The sequence below is a fragment of the Neoarius graeffei genome, chromosome 8 (assembly GCF_027579695.1).
Source record: "Neoarius graeffei isolate fNeoGra1 chromosome 8, fNeoGra1.pri, whole genome shotgun sequence".
Lineage (NCBI taxonomy): Eukaryota > Metazoa > Chordata > Actinopteri > Siluriformes > Ariidae > Neoarius > Neoarius graeffei.
Window position 1 is genome coordinate 48,630,190 of NC_083576.1, and position 19,339 is coordinate 48,649,528.

Below are 19,339 nucleotides of genomic sequence, written 5' to 3' on the forward strand. Positions count from 1 at the left end.
TTTTGAGTCTGGTTCCTCTTGAGGTTTCTTCCTCATGTCGTCTGAGGGAGTTTTTCCTTGCCACCGTCGCCACAGGCTTGCTCATTGGGGATAGATTAGGGATAAAATTAGCTCATGTTTTAAGTTGTTCAAATTCTGTAAAGCTGCTTTGTGACAACGTTTATTGTTAAAAGCGCTATACAAATAAACTTGACTTGACTTGACAACAGGGGAAAGACTTTGTGACAGCATGGAAATACAGCTGACAGGAGGGAACAGACCCTACCAAGGCTTCCACGGGCTATCTACATGTGGCAGTGGCATACAGCATGCAAAGGTGTTTGGGTCCACCCACCCTTGGCTACAAAATCTGGTAAGAAGATACCCCCTGAGTCAGCAAGAAAGAACGGGGGAACAAATCTACAGTTATGGAGTGGAATGTTTTGGAGTGGTAGAGAGGAATAAAACTACACCGACTATCCCCATTAAGCCCAAAACAGACTGTCTAATGAAAGAGAGGAGGCAGCTGAAATAACAATCGAGGAAGGTCACAGAGGAAGAGAAGGAAGGCATAAGCCTGTTGCAAGCAGACATCCGGGGCAGGCTTGCGACACTGAGGAGAGCACAGAACCTGGTAAGGAAGCAAAGGAAGAAGGAGCAGAAAAGAAAAGCTTCTATAATGTTCCCATCAAATTTGTGAAGGGTCTCTACACAGAGGACAAGAGTGGAAGTATTTCAGTGTCAAAGGCAGACCTGGAAAAACACCTGGAAAAGTCTTGCACAGATAACCACCCTTACAAAAATGAAGTTTACTTAAGTGTGCTTCTAGTATACTTCTTTTAAACTAAAAATAAGAGAGTATGCTTTCAGTTTACTTTTTATTTACTTATCAGAGATATACTTAATAAAGTTATACATAAGTATATTTGGCTTATACTAAAAAGTAGATAGAAGAGTCCAAGTATATTAGACTCTTCTAATATACTTAGACTAGCTTATACTTAAACTTTTGATCAAGATATACATAACAAAAGTGTAATAAAGTATTAAAATATTTGTGCCTTATGTTTAAGAGTACTTGCCCTGTAGTTGTGCTTATCCTTTTGATAGTAGCCTATAAAATACTTCTTTTTCACACATATTGGCTTCTTTGTGATATACAGCAGCATGTTTTAAATCCCACCTTTTAAACCTATATGTACCTGTGGCAGCAGGGGCGTGGTCAAGCGCCGGTCTGTGACAGGAGGGCGGAGTCAGGGAAGGTAAGTGGCAGAATCACTACACCTGATGCCAATTAACCTGTGTTTGTGTGTCTTCCCAGTGACCGCGCCCTACTTAAGGAGGGAGAGCAAGAGCAGAGGAAGCTCTTCCCCGAACCAGATGCCGGTTGTGTGTGTGTCTGTGGTTACATTGCTAGATATTCACTGAAAAGTGTGACAATAAACAAACGCTTTACCAACCTGAACTCTGTCCTGCCATCTTCTGTGCTCCACCCTTCTGTGAGAACCGCTACAGTACCATAAGTTTGTGATCAGCTCTGGGATGCAATAGCTTAAGAGTAAACAATGTTGGAACTTAAACTTATATTTTATGTACATAGTGTTATTAACCCACAAAGAGACAGATAAACATTTATCTTATTTTATTTGCCAACAAATTTGAAAACAAAGGTGAGAACATTGTGACAGACTTGAGTCATACTGGCTGTCATTATATGCCATCACTAAAATACATCTGAATTTTCTTTAGAGCTCGGATGTCATTTTCAGTTGTCATTGCCATGTTTTTATACTTTGGCATTTAATACAATGTTGCTTTAAATTTAGATTTTTAAAGAAAATATGTTCTTAATCCTGAGTATCTGTTGTTATTTTGTGAATTCTTACCTTTATAACTTCACTGTAACTTAAGGTACAAAACATTTAAGTTGTCTACTGGTAGTATGCATGAGGTAAGGGTTAGGGCTAGAAAACTAATAGTATACCTAGAAGGGTAGTTGCAGTATATTTTGAAACTAAAAAGTAGACTAGATGTATATAACCAGCAACTAATAGTATATTTCCAATATGCTATAAAATATACTTTTATAAACTAAAAAGTGGACTAGAAGTGTGTAATGAGTAAACCAATAGTATATTTCCAGTATACTACAAAGTATACGTTAGTAAACTAAAAAGTGGACTAGAAGTATAAAACAAGTAAACTCATAGCATATTTCCAGTATACTATGAAGTATGTTTTTGTAAACTAGCATGGACTGCAAGTATTAGTATATAAGTTTACTTGTGGTATACTCGCAGTACAAAAAAAATACTAGTTTTATACTCAAAGTTTACTTCTCTTAGACTTAAAGTACCGTATGCTTTTTACGAGTATAAACTAAAAAGTGGGCCAATTTAGTCCCAAGAAGTATTAGTTTACTGACAAGTATACTGTAAATACATTGATATCAGTATATTTGGTACACAAAAGTATACTTAAGGAAATATACTTTAACTTTACTTAAGTATACTTAATAAAATTAACTTGAAGTATACCTCTTTTTGACAAGGGTAACACCACAAAGAGCTCACACTCCCACCTGTCATGCCATCAATCTATCCACCAGAACACCAACTAGATATCAGCCCATCTAGATGGAGTGAGGTGGAGAAAATTGTACACAGAGCAAGGGCAGTATCAGCCCCAGGTCCCAACAGAGTTCCATACAGACTCTGTAAAAATGCCCTTCAGGTTAGTACATCTTGTGATACTGCTGGAGGCTTATGAAGGTGGTATGGTGCAAGCAAGTGAAACCCACTTCCTGTCAGTGAACTGGAGGTATCCTGATCCCAAAGGAAAAAGGTTTCATCAGAAATCTGCTAATTCTGCCAAAACAGCCTCCTGTTGAGGGCAAAATCTTCTTTAGCATGGTGGCTCATAGCCTGTCAGGATACATGCAAAGAAACCATCTGATTGACACATCAATCCAGAAAGCAGGGATCTGAAGCCTCTCCAGGTGCCTGGAACATGCTGGCACCATTTGGCATCAGATCCAGGTCACAAAGAAGGAGGGACAAGATCTTCATGTGGTGTTCCTGGACTTCACCAATGCCTTTGGCTCAGTCCCTCACAACCTCCTCTGGGCTCCTTCTGGATTCCTCCTTCAGGGTCTTAGTGGTCTCCACAAGACTCATCAAGGTCTACACCATAGCAAAGCATCATCTGGAAGTGGGAATCATGGCTGACTCTACCATCTCCCCTCCAAACTTCATCATGGCCATGAAAGTTATCATTAGAGCATCTCAATGGGTGGTTGGAGGACCACACAAAACCTGGATTCAGGCTGCTGCCTATCTGAGTATACATGGACAACCTCACAACACTCATGACGACCAAGGCTTGTACTGTATAGCTGTATAGAAAGCTTCAAGAGAACATCAAGCTGGCTCATATGAAACTCAAATGAACCAAGCAAGTCCAAAAGCATCTCCATCATCAAGAGGAAGCTATCAGACCAATGCTTTTATATTGGCAATGAGATTATTTCAGTGGGCTCTGAAAAGCCTGGGAAGAGCATGGGTTGGTGGTGCAATGCATCCCTCAGAGACACAGACCAAGTAGATCAGCTCAGGAAGAATGCTGTCACTGGCCTGGAGGGCATCGACAGAAGCTCACTTCTGGCAAGTTGAAGCTCTGGTGTATGCTATTTGGGATCCTTCCACATCTCATGTAGTCACTAACCCGATATGAAGCTCCAATCTTGAAAGTAGAGCAGATAGAGACTGATCAGATCATACATAAGGAAGTGGCTTGGTCTTCCCAGGTGCCTTAGCAGCATAGGACTCTATGGCAAAGGAGTCTGAGAGCTACCCAGTTCCAGTCTCTCAGAGGAGTAAAAGTGTACCAAGTTAAGACTGGAAATGATGTTAATAGATATGAGTGATCTATTTGTAGCCCAAGCTGTTCCCATTCTTTATAGTGGGAGGAAATGGACCCCATCAGATGCAGCCAAGAAGGCAAAGGCAGTGCTCAAGCACAGGGACATTGTGGGAGTCCAACAAGGCCAGTCTAGCAAGGGAGGAGTGGTCTTGGCCTTGGGCTGAGTACACCAGTCTAAAACAAGGCTACTCGTTCTCAGAGACGGATCATGGTGCATGAGATACATTAGCAGGTGGAGGCAGTGAGGTGTGCAAAGGCTGTGGCTCAGGCAAGGGCAGTGGATGAGACAGGACGGAGTAGAGAAAAGACAGATCTCCTGGAATGAGCTGTGGGAGATGGAGACATTCAAAGCAGGCTTTACCAACAAGGCTGTCTATGATGTCCTGCCGTATCCCAAGAATCTTAGGGCCCGACATGCTCCCTCTACCCAACTCCAGCAACACTAAAACACATTCTGGTAGGTTGCAATACCAACCTCACACAAGGCCAGTACACCTGGCAACACAAACCAATGCTACTGTGCCTTGAAGCAGTGCTGGAAAGTCAGCGGATGTGTCTGTCTGTCTGTCTGTCTGTCTGTCTGTCTCTCTCTCTCTCTCTCTCACACACACACACACACACACACACACACACACACAAACCCTGCAATTCCATAAATTAAGAATACTGTGTAAAACATAAAAAATAAAAAAAAACTAATATAATGATTTGCAAATCTTGAAAACCCTATATTTCATTGAAAATAGTACAAAGACAACATATCAAATGTTGAAACTGAGAACTTGTATTGTTTTCTGAAAAATATATGCTCATTTTGAATTTGATGTCAGCAACACATTTCAAAAAGATGGGACGGGACAACAAAAGACTGAAAAGTTGTGGAATGCAAAAAAACAAACCCACCCCCACCCCCCCACCCCCCAATTTGGTGAATTGGCAACAGGTCAGTAACATGATTGGATATAAAAAAGAGCAAAGAATTTGGGGATCCCATCATCTATGGTACACAACATCATTAAAAGATTCAGAGAATCTGGAGAAATCTCTGTATGCAAGAGACAAGGCTGAAAACTGACATTGGATGCCTGTGATCTTCAGGCCCTCAGGTGACACTGCATTAAAAGCAGACACGTGTCTGTAGTGGAAATCACTGTATGGGCTCAGAAACATTTCAGAAAACCATCGTCTGTGAAAACAGTTCATTACTGCATCCACAAAAGCAAGTTAAACCCATATATAAGCAATATGCAGAAACATTGCCACCTTCTCTGGGCCCGAGCTCTTTTACAATGGACTGAGGCGAAGTGGAAAATTGTCCCAAGGTCTGACAAATCAAAATTAGATTTTTTTTTTTTAGAAATCATGGACACCACGTCCTCCAGGCTAAAGAAGAGAGCTTGTCATCAGTGCACAGTTCAAAAGCCAGCATCTGTGATGGTATGAGGGTGCATTAGTGCACATGACATGGGTAGCTTGTACATCTGGGAAGGCATCATTAATGCTAAATGATATGTACACATTTCAGAGCAATATGCTGCCATTCAGACAAAATCTTCTTCAGGGAAGGCCTTCCTTCTTTCAGCAAGACAATGCCAAACCGCTTTCTGCGCATATTAAAACTGCATGGCTCTGTAGTAAAAGAGTCCACATGCTGAACTAGCCTGCCTGCAGTCCAGACCTGTCTCCCATTTAAAACATTTGCCGCATTATGATGCGCAAAATATGACAAAGGAGACCCCGAACTGCTGAGCAACTGAAATTGTATATCAGGCAAGAATGGGACAACATTTCTCTTTCAAAACTACAGTAATTGGTCTCCTCAGTTCCCAGACATTTACAGTGTTCTTAAAAGTAGAGATGATGCAACACAGTGCTAAACATGCCCCTGTCCTAACTTTTCAAAAAACAATAAAAGTTCTCAGTTTCAACATATGTTGTCTTCGTACTGTTTTCAATAAAATATAGGGTTTCCAGGATTTGCAAATCGTCATATTTTGCTTTTTATTTACATTTTACACAGTTTGCCAAATTTATGAAATTGGGGTTGTATATAACCCCAAATGTCTCATCTCATCTCATTATCTCTAGCCGCTTTATCCTGTTCTACAGGGTCGCAGGCGAGCTGGAGCCTATCCCAGCTGACTACGGGCGAAAGGCGGGGTACACCCTGGACAAGTCGCCAGGTCATCACAGGGCTGACACATAGACACAGACAACCATTCACACTCACATTCACACCTACGCTCAATTTAGAGTCACCAGTTAACCTAACCTGCATGTCTTTGGACTGTGGGGGAAACCGGAGCACCCGGAGGAAACCCACGCGGAGAGAACATGCAAACTCCACACAGAAAGGCCCTCGCCGGCCACGGGGCTCGAACCCGGACCTTCTTGCTGTGAGGTGACAGCGCTAACCACTACACCACCGTGCCGCCCTAACCCCAAATGTTTTACTGGGAAATGTTCCACTCATTTTTCATACATGCTACATCCAGGACAGGGAGAACCAAAACCATGACATAAATCTCTATATGTCACTCTTGAGGAAATCAATGAACTGTTTTGATAAATTTGGGTACTTTTTGTTTGTGAATGTGTCTATATAACAAAAAGAACATCACACATTGGCTTGAAGATATGAAGTGTATCTTCTCATGTTGAAAAACTCACATTTTTCATATGAAATATATTGCAAATCTGAATGACATATTTAACAATTATTCCGCAAAATTGAATCGTACATGAGCTGATAGCCGACGAGGTGTGTAGTGCCGAGCTAGCTATAAGTCATATACGACGAGATTGAGTGGAATAATTGTTTTATCATTATATCTACATTCACTGGATTTTGAGAAACAGAGTATTTTTATTTTTTGCAAATTTGATAAATAAAAACTTTATACAAAACATCAGACAAAATCATTTCCGCTTAGCAGACACCTGACAAATTGCATACATGCATAGTAGCAATTTGTGAAAAATGCTATAATAATAATTCTTGAAATATAAAAAAGCCATCACATACTTTCATTCCATATTTTGTTGCTTTTTTTGTATTTTGAGGGGGTTTGTTTTCGATTGGACTTTTTATTTCACCTTCGGTTGGTTCAGCAAAATGCTCTGCCAGTTTGTTTTTCTCTACTCATGGTATATGAGCTGATAGCTTATTTGCAGAGTAGCCAATCAGGGTGCGTGATTGCTCATATCCAGTGATTGTAGATAGAATAATTAAATAATATTGGCTGGCATTGAGTGATAGATCAGATATATTCCATTCAGCAAGCATGATATTGAACAAGTTGGAGACGAGTTCAATATCATGCTAGCTGAATGGAATATATTTAATATACCACAAAAAAGCCATTATTATTATTATTATTATTATTATTATTATTATTATTATTATACATACACATTTGATGGAACAATTATAGATTTCATTCTCTTTCAAAATTCTCTCAAAATCTTCCATATTTAATGAAGTAAACCTGGCAGTCATGTTTGTTTACAAATTGTCACAGTCGCTCGCGAGCACGGAAGTTTTACGTGTAATGCGTATCTTATGGCATTTTCAGTTCACTGCGACAGTTTACTACGGGCGCCGCCAGCAAACAAATAAATGCTTCTGTGCATGCGCAGCAGAAAACTTTCTCACTGAATACTAGCATCAGCTCCAATGAGCGACATCATGTTGTCTTGACAACCATGCAATATCGTAAACCATATTCAATGCTCATTGGATAGAGTGACGTAATACACGTAGGATAAGTGATATGCTAATAGTATTGCATGCTATGAAACCAAATGAATGAAACCTGCTAGAAGAGACCAGAATAATGTTTTTATTCCATCGAAAAAGTGTCCTGCATGTATAATAATTCCCAATATTTCACTCTGATGACGTCACTCCCAGTGTTTTCCCGCTGACTAGACGCGTGTTGTCAAAATGGCGAACCAGTTCAAAATTAAAATTCTTTTGATTAACTTGCCTATTTTTTGTGGATGTGTCTATACAATATAAAGAACATTATATGGTTGTGTGAGGATATGAAATTTGAAAATATTTTCACTCGTTCGTTTCACTCACTTGTGATATATGCATTCAGCACTTAAAGATACAGTGGTATGCAAAAATTTGGGCACCCCTGGTCAAAACTGCTGTTACTGTGAACAGTTAAGCAAGTTGAAGATGAAATGATCTCCAAAAGGCATAAAGTTAAAGATGACTCATTCCCTTTATATTTTAAGCAAAAACAATTTTTTATTTTCATCTTTTACATTTTCAATATGACAGAAAAAGGAAAAGGGCCCGAAGCAAAAGTTTGGGCACCCTGCGTGGTTAGTACCTAGTAACACCCCCTTTGGCAAGTATCACAGCTCGTAAACGCTTTTTGTAGCCAGCTAATTATCTTTCAGTTCTTACCTGAGGGATTTTCACACATTCGTCCTTGCAAAAGGCTTCCAGTTCTACAAGTTTCTTGGGCTGTCTTGCATGCGCTGCTCTTTTGAGATCTAGCCACAGATTTTCAAATGATGTTTAGGTCAGGGGACTGTGAGGGCCAGGGCAAAACCTTCAGCTTGTGCCTCTTGAGGTATTCCATTGTAGATTTTGAGGTGTGTTTTGGATCATCACCTTATTGTAGGACTCTTTTTAACTTCAACTTCTTTACAGATGGTGTGATGTTTGCTTCCAGAATTTGCTGGTATTTATTCGAATCCATGCTTCCCTCGACCAGTGAAATGTGCCCTGTGCCACCGGCTGCAACACAACCCCAAAGCATGATCGATCCACACCCATGCTTCAGAGTTGGAGAGGTGTTCTTTTCCTGGAATTTGGCACCCTTTTTTCTCCAAACATACCTTTGCACATTGTGGCCAAAAAGTTCTATTTTGATTTCATCAGTCCACAGGACTTGTTTCCAAAATGCATCAGGCTTATTTAGATGTTCATTTGCAAACTTCAGATGCTGAATTTTGTGGCTAGGACACAGGAAAGGATTTCTTCTGATGACTCTCCCATGAAGGTCATATTTGTTCAGGTGTCGCTGCATAGTAGAACAGTGCAACACCACTCCAGGGTCTGCTAAATCTTTCTGAAGGTCTTTTGCAGTCAAACAGGGTTTTTATTTGCCTTTCTAGCAATCCAAAGAGCAGTTCTTTCAGAAAGTTTTCATCATCTTCTAGACCTCACCTTGATCTCCACTGTTTCTGTTAACTGCCATTTCTTAATAACATTACAATCTGAGGAAACGGCTACCTGAAAACACTTTGCTACGTTCTTGTAGCCTTCTCCTGCTTTGTGAGCATCAATTATTTTATTATTCAGAATGCGAGGGAGTTGCTTAGAGGAGCCCATGGCTGTTGATTTTAGGGACAAGTTTGAGGAGTCAGAGAATTTATACAGCTTTGAAATCTGCATCATCTGACCTTTCTTAACGAAGAATTTGAACAAGCCACAGCTCAATAAGCTAATTAAGGTCTGGAACCTTGGTAAAAGTTACCTGAGAACTCAAATATATTGTGGTGCCCAAACTTTTGCATGGTTTTCCTTTTCTTTTTTCACTCTCCAATTGTACAAAACAAAAATAATCCAGAAATCTTGCAGAAAATGCTGAAAAGAAATGTGTCGTCTTTACCTTTATGCCTTTTGGTGATCAGTTCATCTTCTGCTCACTTACTGTAACTATTCACAGTAACAGACATTTTCAGTAAGGGTGCCCAAACTTTTGCATGCCACTGTATACTTCATATTTTCACGCAGCCATGTAATGAGCATCTATCCATCCATTATCTGTAGCCGCTTGTCTTGTTCTACAGGGTCGTAGGCAAGCTGGAGCCTATCCCAGCTGACTAGGGGTGAGAGGCGGGGCACACCCTGGACAAGTCACCAGGTTATTGCAGGGCTGACACATAGACAAAGACAACCATTCACACTCACATTCACACCTATGGTCAATTTAGAGCCACCAATTAACCTAACCTGCATGTCTTTGGACTGTGAGGGAAACCAGAGCACCCGGAGGAAACCCACGTAGACATGGGGAGAACATGCAAACTCCACATAGAAAGGTCCTCATCGGCTACTGGGCTCGAACCCAGGACCTTCTTGCTGTGAGGCGACAGTGCTAACCACTATACCACCATGCCGCGCTTTTTAACCACAGTACGATAAATACTGATACAGAACTGATACCGTGAATAGAATCAGAGAAAATGGAGAAAACTTCAGACTTCCATCCATCCATCAGCTGTAGCCGCTTATCCTGTTCTACAGGGTCGCAGGCAAGCTGGAGCCTATCCCAGCTGACTATGGACAAGAGGCAGGGTACACCTTGAACAAGTCGCCAGGTCATTGCAGGGCTGACACATAGACACAGAGAACCATTCACATTCACACCTACGGTCAATTTGGAGCCACCAGTTAGCCTAACCTGCATGTCTTTCGACTGTGGGGGAAACCAGAGCACCCAGATGAAACCCACGCAGACATGGGGAGAACATGCAAACTCCGCACAGAAAGGTCCTCATTGGCTACTGGGCTTGAACCCAGGACCTTCTTGCTGTGAGGCGACAGTGCTAACCACTACACCACCATGCTGCCCCATTTAACCACAGTACGATAAATACTGATACAGAACTGATACCGTGAATAGAATCAGAGAAAATGGAGAAAACTTCAGACTTCCATCCATCAATCATCTGTAGCTGCTTATCCTGTCCTATAGGGTCGCAGACAAGCTGGAGCCTATCCCAGCTGACTGCGGGCGAGAGGCATGGTACACCCTGGACAAGTCGCCAGGTCATCACAGGGCTGACACATAGACACAGACAACCATTCACACTCACACCTACGGTCAATTTAGAGTCACCAATTAGTCTAACCTGCATGCCTTTGGACTGTGGGGGAAACCGGAGGAAACCCACACAGACATGGAGAGAACATACAAACTCCACACAGAAAGGCCCTCATCGGCCACTCGGCTCGAAACCAGGACCTTCTTGCTGTGAGGCGACAGTGCTAACCACTACACCACCATGCCACCCCTTTTAACCACAGAACGATAAATACTGATACAAAACTGATACCATGAATAGAATCAGAGAAAAATGGAGAAAACTTCAGACATCCATCCATTCATTATCTGTAGCCGCTTATCCTGTCCTACAGGGTCGCAGGCAAGCTGAAGCCTATCCCAGCTGACTACGGGTGAAAGGCGGGGTACACCCTGGACAAGTCGCCAGGTCATCACAGGGCTGACACATAGACACAGACAACCATTCACACTCACACTCACACCTACGGTCAATTTAGAGTCACCAATTAGTCTAACCTGCATGCCTTTGGACTGTGGGGGAAACCGGAGGAAACCCACACAGACATGGAGAGAACATACAAACTCCACACAGAAAGGCCCTCGTCGGCCACTCGGCTCGAACCCAGGACCTTCTTGCTGTGAGGTGACAGTGCTAACCACTACACCACCATGCCACCCCTTTTAACCACAGTACGATAAATACTGATACAGAACTGATACCGTGAACAGAATCAGAGAAAATGGAGAAAACTTCAGACTTCCATCCATCCATCATCTGTAGCCGCTTATCCTGTCCTACAGGGTTGCAGGCAAGCTGGAGCCTATCCCAGCTGACTACGGGCGAAAGGCGGGGTACACCCTGGACAAGTCGCCAGGTCATCACAGGGCTGACACATAGACACAGACTACCACTCACACTCACATTCACACCTAACCTGCATGTCTTTGGACTGTGGGGGAAACCGGAGGAAACCCACGCAGACACGGGGAGAACATACAAACTCCACACAGAAAGGCCCTCGTCGGCCACTGGGCTCGAACCCGGACCTTCTTGGTCCTTTTACAAAGAGGCTGTCACCACTACTCACCACTAGATGGAGACTATGATCTGTTTATAATCTAAAACTACACCAAGTCTGTCTGGCAAAAAAAAAAGTTAAAAAGTTACACCCTCAGCTTAGTTTCACATTTATAAAGCTTTTGTTCTCTAACAATTTCCTCACCTGTGTAAATAAGGGAAAGTTAATAGTAGGTGAGTGCTTGAAATCTGGAATCTCTCAATGAAGTAAACTTTTGTTCTTTAAACTAACAAAACAGAGCCATAAAACATGTTTGTCTTATAAGGAGACATTAACGACCTGCTCAGTCAGATCAGGTTAGTCATGTGCATCATCTTTCTCTCTCTGTAGTGCAACACACACACAGAGAGAGAGAGAGAGCTGGGCTGGTCTCTGCCCCTACCTACGTGTCCATAAAGCGGTCAGAGTTGAGTCTTTCATGGTCTTAAAAGTGAAATAACTCGGAGAAAGTGTGAAAACTGTGAGCGAAACTGGTCTTTAACTGATGTGAAACATTTAGTTAATCTGGGAATATTAACCCTGTATGCGTGCACTGTCTAACTGTAATTGTTCACGATGGTCCATAAACACGGTAAGTTCCTTCTGCTAACTTTGGCTCAGTAACTTTTTACTTTAACTTGTATGCTGTTCCTCCATGAGAAACGACTAATACGTTACTGTACTTCTTTAAAACTTCGCCACATTGTTGGCAGTGGGTTCTTCTTCGTTATTTTGTGCTCTTGGAAGAAGTTCCTTGGGAAACAGGAAGTAGTGGACAAATGTCTTTTTAGACTATATCACACACTAGTGTATAAAAGAAAAGTAGTTTTGTTTGTTTTTTTCGGGTGTAGGTTTGAGTCCAGTGCTCGGTGTTGATGTCTCTGTGCTTGAATTAACGCCCACTTTTGGTAAATAAAACAGCTGGACACGCTGTCACCCCACTGTTTACACTGAACAAACAGGAACAGCAACAGGAGAACATTTTAAAATGTCGGACAGGTGTACAATTAAACATTACCTCAGCTAAGTCCTATTTTGATTTGTGCAGGATGTCACTCATTGTGGCCACTTTTATCCATCCATCATCTCTAGCCGCTTTATCCTCTTCTACAGGGTCGCAGGCAAGCTGGAGCCTATCCCAGCTGACTACGGGCGAAAGGCGGGGTACACCCTGGACAAGTCGCCAGGTCATCACAGGGCTGACACATAGACACAGACAACCATTCACACTCACATTCACACCTACGGTCAATTTAGAGTCACCAGTTAACCTAACCTGCATGTCTTTGGACTGTTGGGGAAACCGGAGCACCCGGAGGAAACCCACGCGGACACGGGGAGAACATGCAAACTCCACACAGTCTCGCCGGCCACGGGGCTCGAACCCAGGACCTTCTTGTTGTGAGGCAACAGTGCTAACTACTACACCACCGTGCTGCCCCATTTAACTACAGTACGATAAATACTGATACAGAACTAATACCGTGAGTGGAATCAGAGAAAATGGAGAAAACTTTAGACTTCCATCCATCCATTATCTCTAGCCGCTTTATCCTGTTCTACAGGGTCTCAGGCAAGCTGGAGCCTATCCCAGCTGACTATGGGCGAAAGGCGGGGTACACCCTGGACAAGTTGCCAGGTCATCACAGGGCTGACACATAGACACAGACAACCATTCACACTCACATTCACACCTACGGTCAATTTAGAGTCACCAGTTAACCTAACTTGCATGTCTTTGGACTGTGGGGGAAACCGGAGCACCCGGAGGAAACCCCACGCAGACATGGCGAGAATATGCAAACTCCACACAGAAAGGCCCTCGCCGGCCACTGGGCTCGAACCCAGGACCTTCTTGTTGTGAGGCAACAGTGCTAACCACTACACCACCATGCTGCCCCATTTAACTATAGTACGATAAATACTGATACAGAACTAATACCGTGAGTGGAATCAGAGAAAATGGAGAAAACTTTAGACTTCCATCCATCCATCCATCCATCCATCCATCATCTGTAGCTGCTTATCGTGTTCTACAGGGTCGCAGGCAAGCTGGAGCCTATCCCAGCTGACTATGGGTTCCCTTTTGAGTCTGGTTCCTCTCGAGGTTTCTTCCTCATGTCGTCTGAGGGAGTTTTTCCTTGCCACCGTCGCCACAGGCTTGCTCATTGGGGATAGATTAGGGATAAATTAGCTCATGTTTTAAGTCGTTCAAATTCTGTAAAGCTGCTTTGCGACAATGTTTATTGTTAAAAGCGCTATGCAAATAAACTTGACTTGACTATGGGCGAAAGGCAGGGTACACCCTGGACAAGTTGCCAGGTCATCACAGGGCTGACACATAGACACAGACAACCATTCACAGTCGCATTCACACCTACGGTCAATTTAGAGTCACCAGTTAACCTAACCTGCATGTCTTTAGACTGTTGTGGAAACAGGAGCACCCAGAGGAAGCCCACGCGGACACGGGGAGAACATGCAAACTCCACACAGAAAGGCCCTCGCCGGCCACGGGGCTCGAACCCAGGACCTTCTTGTTGTGAGGCAACAGTGCTAACCACTACACCACCGTGCCGCCCCATTTAACTACAGTACGATAAATACTGATACAGAACTAATACCGTGAGTGGAATCAGAGAAAATGGAGAAACTTTAGACTTCCATCCACCATCTGTAGCCGCTTATTGTGTTCTACAGGGTCGCATGCAAGCTGGAGCCGATCCCAGCTGACTATGGGTGAGAGGCGGGGTACATCCTGGGCAAGTCGCCAGGTTATTGCAGGGCTGACCCACAGAGACAAATAACCATTCACATTCACACCTACGGCCAATTTAGATCCACCAGTTAGCCTAACCTGTATGTCTTTGGACTGTCGGGGAAACCGGAGCACCCGGAGGAAACCCACATAGACACGGGGAGAACATGCAAACTCCACACAGAAAGTCCCTCTTCGGCCACTGGGCTTGAACCCAGGACCTTATTGCTGTGAGGCGACAGCGCTAACCACTGCACCACCGTGCCCCCCCATTTACCCACAGTACAATAAATACTGATACAGAACTTTTACCATGAGTGGAATCAGAGAAAATGGAGAAAACTTCAGATGTGTCGTTCTTAATTCTATTCCACTGGTAGTTGAGCTGTCTTTCATGCCCTTAATTGTGAGTAGCATTTTCGACCTCATATCGATCTAAAGCTATAAGCAGGCAACGTATAGCCACGTTTCTTTCCCTCTATTTGCAGATACTGAGAGAGCCGTTGGGCTGCTGAGGCAGTATCAGGCTAGTCTGACCAGCCCAGAGGAACAGGCTCTAAAGACCAGTGTGGGCAAGGTTTCTGCTATCTTTGGCAGCCAGCTCTTTAAGGCTCTGTTGGGTAAGATATGTTTCTAGGTGAATCATGTCTCTGGACACATTAAGCCTTATCATTTTTGTGCTGAATAACACTGACTTCAGCACATTCCATGTGAAATCACCTTGTCGCAAGAAAATATTTGGCTTTGCAAAAATCTGTTTCTGGTATGCTCTGGTTTGGGACTCAGCCCAGTATTTTAGTTATTATGTAATCATCCAGTCTCAAAAATCCATTCTGGTATGCATAAAAGTTTCCAAAAATGCCATAGTTCCCCAAGCTCATGTAGCATATTGCTCATGCTCACTCCTAATCTTTCAGGGTCGTCCACGACTGGTGTTCCCCATTGATATTACATTTAGAAATGTGTAAAAATCTTTTTAAACAGTGTCCTTCACACAACCTGTGTGCGCATATATATATATATATATATATATAAAACAGATGAATAACTTGACAGCACTTAGACAATAGCATTTATGCCTGACTCTACCTACTGTAACTACACTACTCTGAAACCTAATCCTTAAAATACTTCACAGTCTTTATTATTTTGCATTAATGTGCACAAGGAATCCATTAAAGGTTATCAAAAATGTCCAGGGGTGGGTTTCCCAAAAGCATCGTAGTACAGAGATCATTGTTAAATGGTAGAGCGAGCATCACAATCTCTCCTAGTTAAGATGCTCTTAGTGTTAAGAGGCTTTTGGGAAACCCACCCCAGTTTAGGCTACGTTTACATTAGACCGTATCTGTCTCGTTTTCTTCGCGGATGCACTGTCCGTTTACATTAAACCACCTGGAAAAGCCGGGAAACGGGAATCCGCCAGCGTCCACGTATTCAATCTAGATCGTATCTGGTCCGGTGCTGTGTAAACATTGAGAATACGCGAATACGCTGTGCTGAGCTCTAGCTGGCGTCCTCATTGGACAACGTCACTGTGACATCCACCTTCCTGATTCGCTGGCGTTGGTCATGTGACGCGACTGCTGAAAAACGGCGCGGACTTCTGCCTTGTATCACCTTTCATTAAAGAGTATAAAAGTATGAAAATACTGCAAATACTGATGCAAATACTGCCCATTGTGTAGTTATGATTGTCTTTAGGCTTGCCATCCTTCCACTTGCAAGTGGTAAGTGATATGCGCTGGGATCACACACACAGCGGCTCAGTCCCGAATCGTGGCTTGTGCACTTCACTCGCACGCTGTGTGAGCTGCACAGGGCCGGAGTGCGCACCCTCCAGAGGGCACTCGCTGTTCAGGGCGGAGTGATTTGGAGCGCAGGATGCCTGCGGAGCCGAGCGTATCCGTGTATTGGTGTTGCTGTGTGCACGGCTAACGGTTTTAGTGTAAACGCGAATCGTTTTAAGAATGTTAATCTGATGATCCGCTGATTCGACGTAATGTAAACGTAGCCTTAGTTGTGTGCCACAGCATTCCCTCAACCCTGTCACCTGACTGTATTCACCCCTATGGAATATTCCACAAGTAATATGTTCAGTAGGAAGTCATCGGGATTTCCTGAAGACCATGGGAAGAAGAAAATCAGGGTGTATTGTTCTTTTTAAATATTGACTGATCAAGGCTGAGTTTCACAAAAGCACTGCAAAGTTAAGACTGTCTTAACTGGGAGAGAGAGTGTTCAATGCGATGCTTGCCTACTCAATTAGCAGTTTCATGAATGTCACATTTCTTGTTTGCATGAATGATTTACATACAAATCCATTCATATCCAGCTTGATAAATAAGACCCACTGTTGCCTGAGATGGCTTAACACAATTTAACATAAAGTTTAATTTTTAAGAGTTACAAGGGCTAAATAGCACCTCAATTGTGGATCACCCTTCAGTACATGTGAAATTTAATTCCATCAATATATGGATATGTGTTTTCTTAATTACATGTCCCATACCGTAATGAAACTTTCCTATTAGGAAAAAGGACAAGGCACTCTTGTTAGTTTAGTTTGGGTTGCTATGAGCCTGTAGTGATGGAGGGGACAGGTTCTCCCTTCATTCAAAATCCCAGGTGATGTTAGCTGGCTTACTAATTAGTTTGTGTCCTCGCCAGATAAGATTCTGATGAAGCAAAAACATTAGCACTGGGTAATTACTTTGCTGCTCCTCATATATTCTTTAATACTTTTGCAATTGAGTGTTTATAATAGAGGGCTAAGTGCTTTTGTGGTTTTTTTTTTTTTGGTTGGTTGTTTTTTTTGGGGGGGGGGTTGGTTGTCATTCAATTGCATGTATGTTTAACAGATAATGTAAATGCTTTCAATTATCCTGTCAGTAGTTGAATCAAGGATTTAGAAACCACGCAAGATAATTTCAGTGCATAACCTGAGAAGGTCCTAGCTGCAGATACAGTTGTGGTCAGAAGTTTACAAACAGTGACATGAATGTCATCTTGGATATGAATGCCATGGCAATATTTGGGCTTTCAGTCATTTCTCTGAACTGTTCTTTTTCCGTGGCAGAATAATTGTACAGCATACATCTTTAATTAAAAATAAAAACACTAGAATTCGATGCACAAGTTTTAATTTTCTTTGGGTTTTCTGAAATCAACACAGGGTCAAAATGATACATACAGGGTCAAAAATTTACATACACTCACTAAGATTATTAATTCAGAGGTGCTTAATAAATTAAAATAATTCAGAGTCATTAATAAATGACTTTTATCTTGCCAAGGCCGAGGTCGCTTTAACTTCCTGTTAGTGATCATGATTGACTACAGCTGGTAGCTTCTCTGCGCCTTCATAAAAAGGGTTTGTTATAGCACTCATTGGATTGACCAACACACAGTAAAATGAAGTCCAAGGAGCTCAATGCAGATCTGAGAAAGAGGATTGCAGGTATATACATCTCTGGGATGTCTCTTGGAGCCATTTCTAAACAACTGCAAATTCTAAGATCAGTTCAAACAATTGTATCCAAGTTATTGTGAAATGTAGTCACTTTGCCAAGCCACTTTGTTTCAGTGAAACCCAAACTATCACCCTCAGCTGAAAGGAAATTGGTTTGGATGGTCAGGAACAACCTGTTAGCCACCATGGCACAGCCCTGCCATGAACCGGAAGCTGATGGATCACTGTCTACAGTTCAGATCACCATGGACTAAGAGGCTGCTATCTAAGAAATAACCCCCTGCTCCAAAACTGGCACCTTCAAGCTTAAGTAAAGTTTGAAGCTGACCACACAGACAAAGAAAAAAGTCTTTTGGAGGATAGCTGTATGGTCAGATGAGACAAAGATTGAGTTGTTTGGCCACAATGATCATGTACAGAGGGACACTGTACCAGCTGGTGGTGGTGGTAGGATCATCATGCTCTGGGGCTGTTTTGCTGCCAGTGGAACTGGTTCATTGCACAAAGTGGATGGAATAATGAAGAAGGAGGACTACCTCAGAATTCCTCAGCATAAACCATTAGAAACTTGAACACGACTTGGGACTTACAACAGGACAATGAACCCAAACACACATCAGAGCTGGTTGTGGAGGATAAAGCAGGCTAACATTAAGCTTCAAACAAGCCCTGACTTCAACCCTATTGAAAATATATGGACCGTGCTTATAAGTCAAGTCCATGCCAAGAAAAAAAAATTAATTGAACTCTACCAATTCTACCATGAAGACTCATGAAATATCCAACCAGAATTCTGCCAGAAGCTTGTTCATGGTAAACAAAAATGTTTGGTCAAGGTGAATCTTGCGAAGAGACATTTTACCCAAATATTAGGTGTGCTGTATGTATATTTTTGACCGTGTATGTATAATTTTGATTCTGTGTTGATTTCAGAAAACCCAAAGAAAATTAAAGCTTGTGCACCAAATTCTAGTGGGTTTTTTTTCATTAAAGATGTATGCTGTACATTCTGCCACAGAAAAAGAACAGTTCAAAGAAATGACTGAAAGCCCAAATATTGCCATGACATTCATATCCAAGATGACATTCATGTCACTGTATGTAAACTTCTGACCACAACTGTAAATATTTGACACATTCTGAAAAAAGCCTGGATTGTTATTGGAAAGTGAATGACTGCCATTCTCCATAGGAAGGATAGAAACCAGCTTATCTTCACACAGGGTGGGATCATACTGTAGTGTGGGAGAGAGACTTATGTTGTCTCTCAGGCACAGAAGAGACCGAGGTCAACTTAGGTTTGCCTGTTAGAAACGTGGTTTTAATCAGCACAGAT

At 42.4% G+C, this 19,339-nt stretch overlaps 1 protein-coding gene across 4 annotated transcripts in view; it reads left to right on the plus strand.

Annotated features, from left to right (window-relative positions):
• Positions 1 to 12,145: 12,145 nt before the first annotated feature.
• Positions 12,146 to 19,339, plus strand: part of dlg3 (discs, large homolog 3 (Drosophila)) — a 292,322-nt gene continuing 285,128 nt past the window's right edge. For 3 of the 4 annotated variants that reach the window (XM_060927732.1, XM_060927733.1, XM_060927734.1), the window contains exons 1-2: positions 12,146 to 12,365; positions 15,020 to 15,151. In XM_060927732.1, the coding sequence (XP_060783715.1) occupies positions 12,350 to 12,365; positions 15,020 to 15,151 (148 nt within the window). In that variant the 5' untranslated portion in view covers positions 12,146 to 12,349. The remainder of the gene's footprint in view (positions 12,366 to 15,019; positions 15,152 to 19,339) is intronic. The other variant, XM_060927735.1, reaches the window with a different exon arrangement.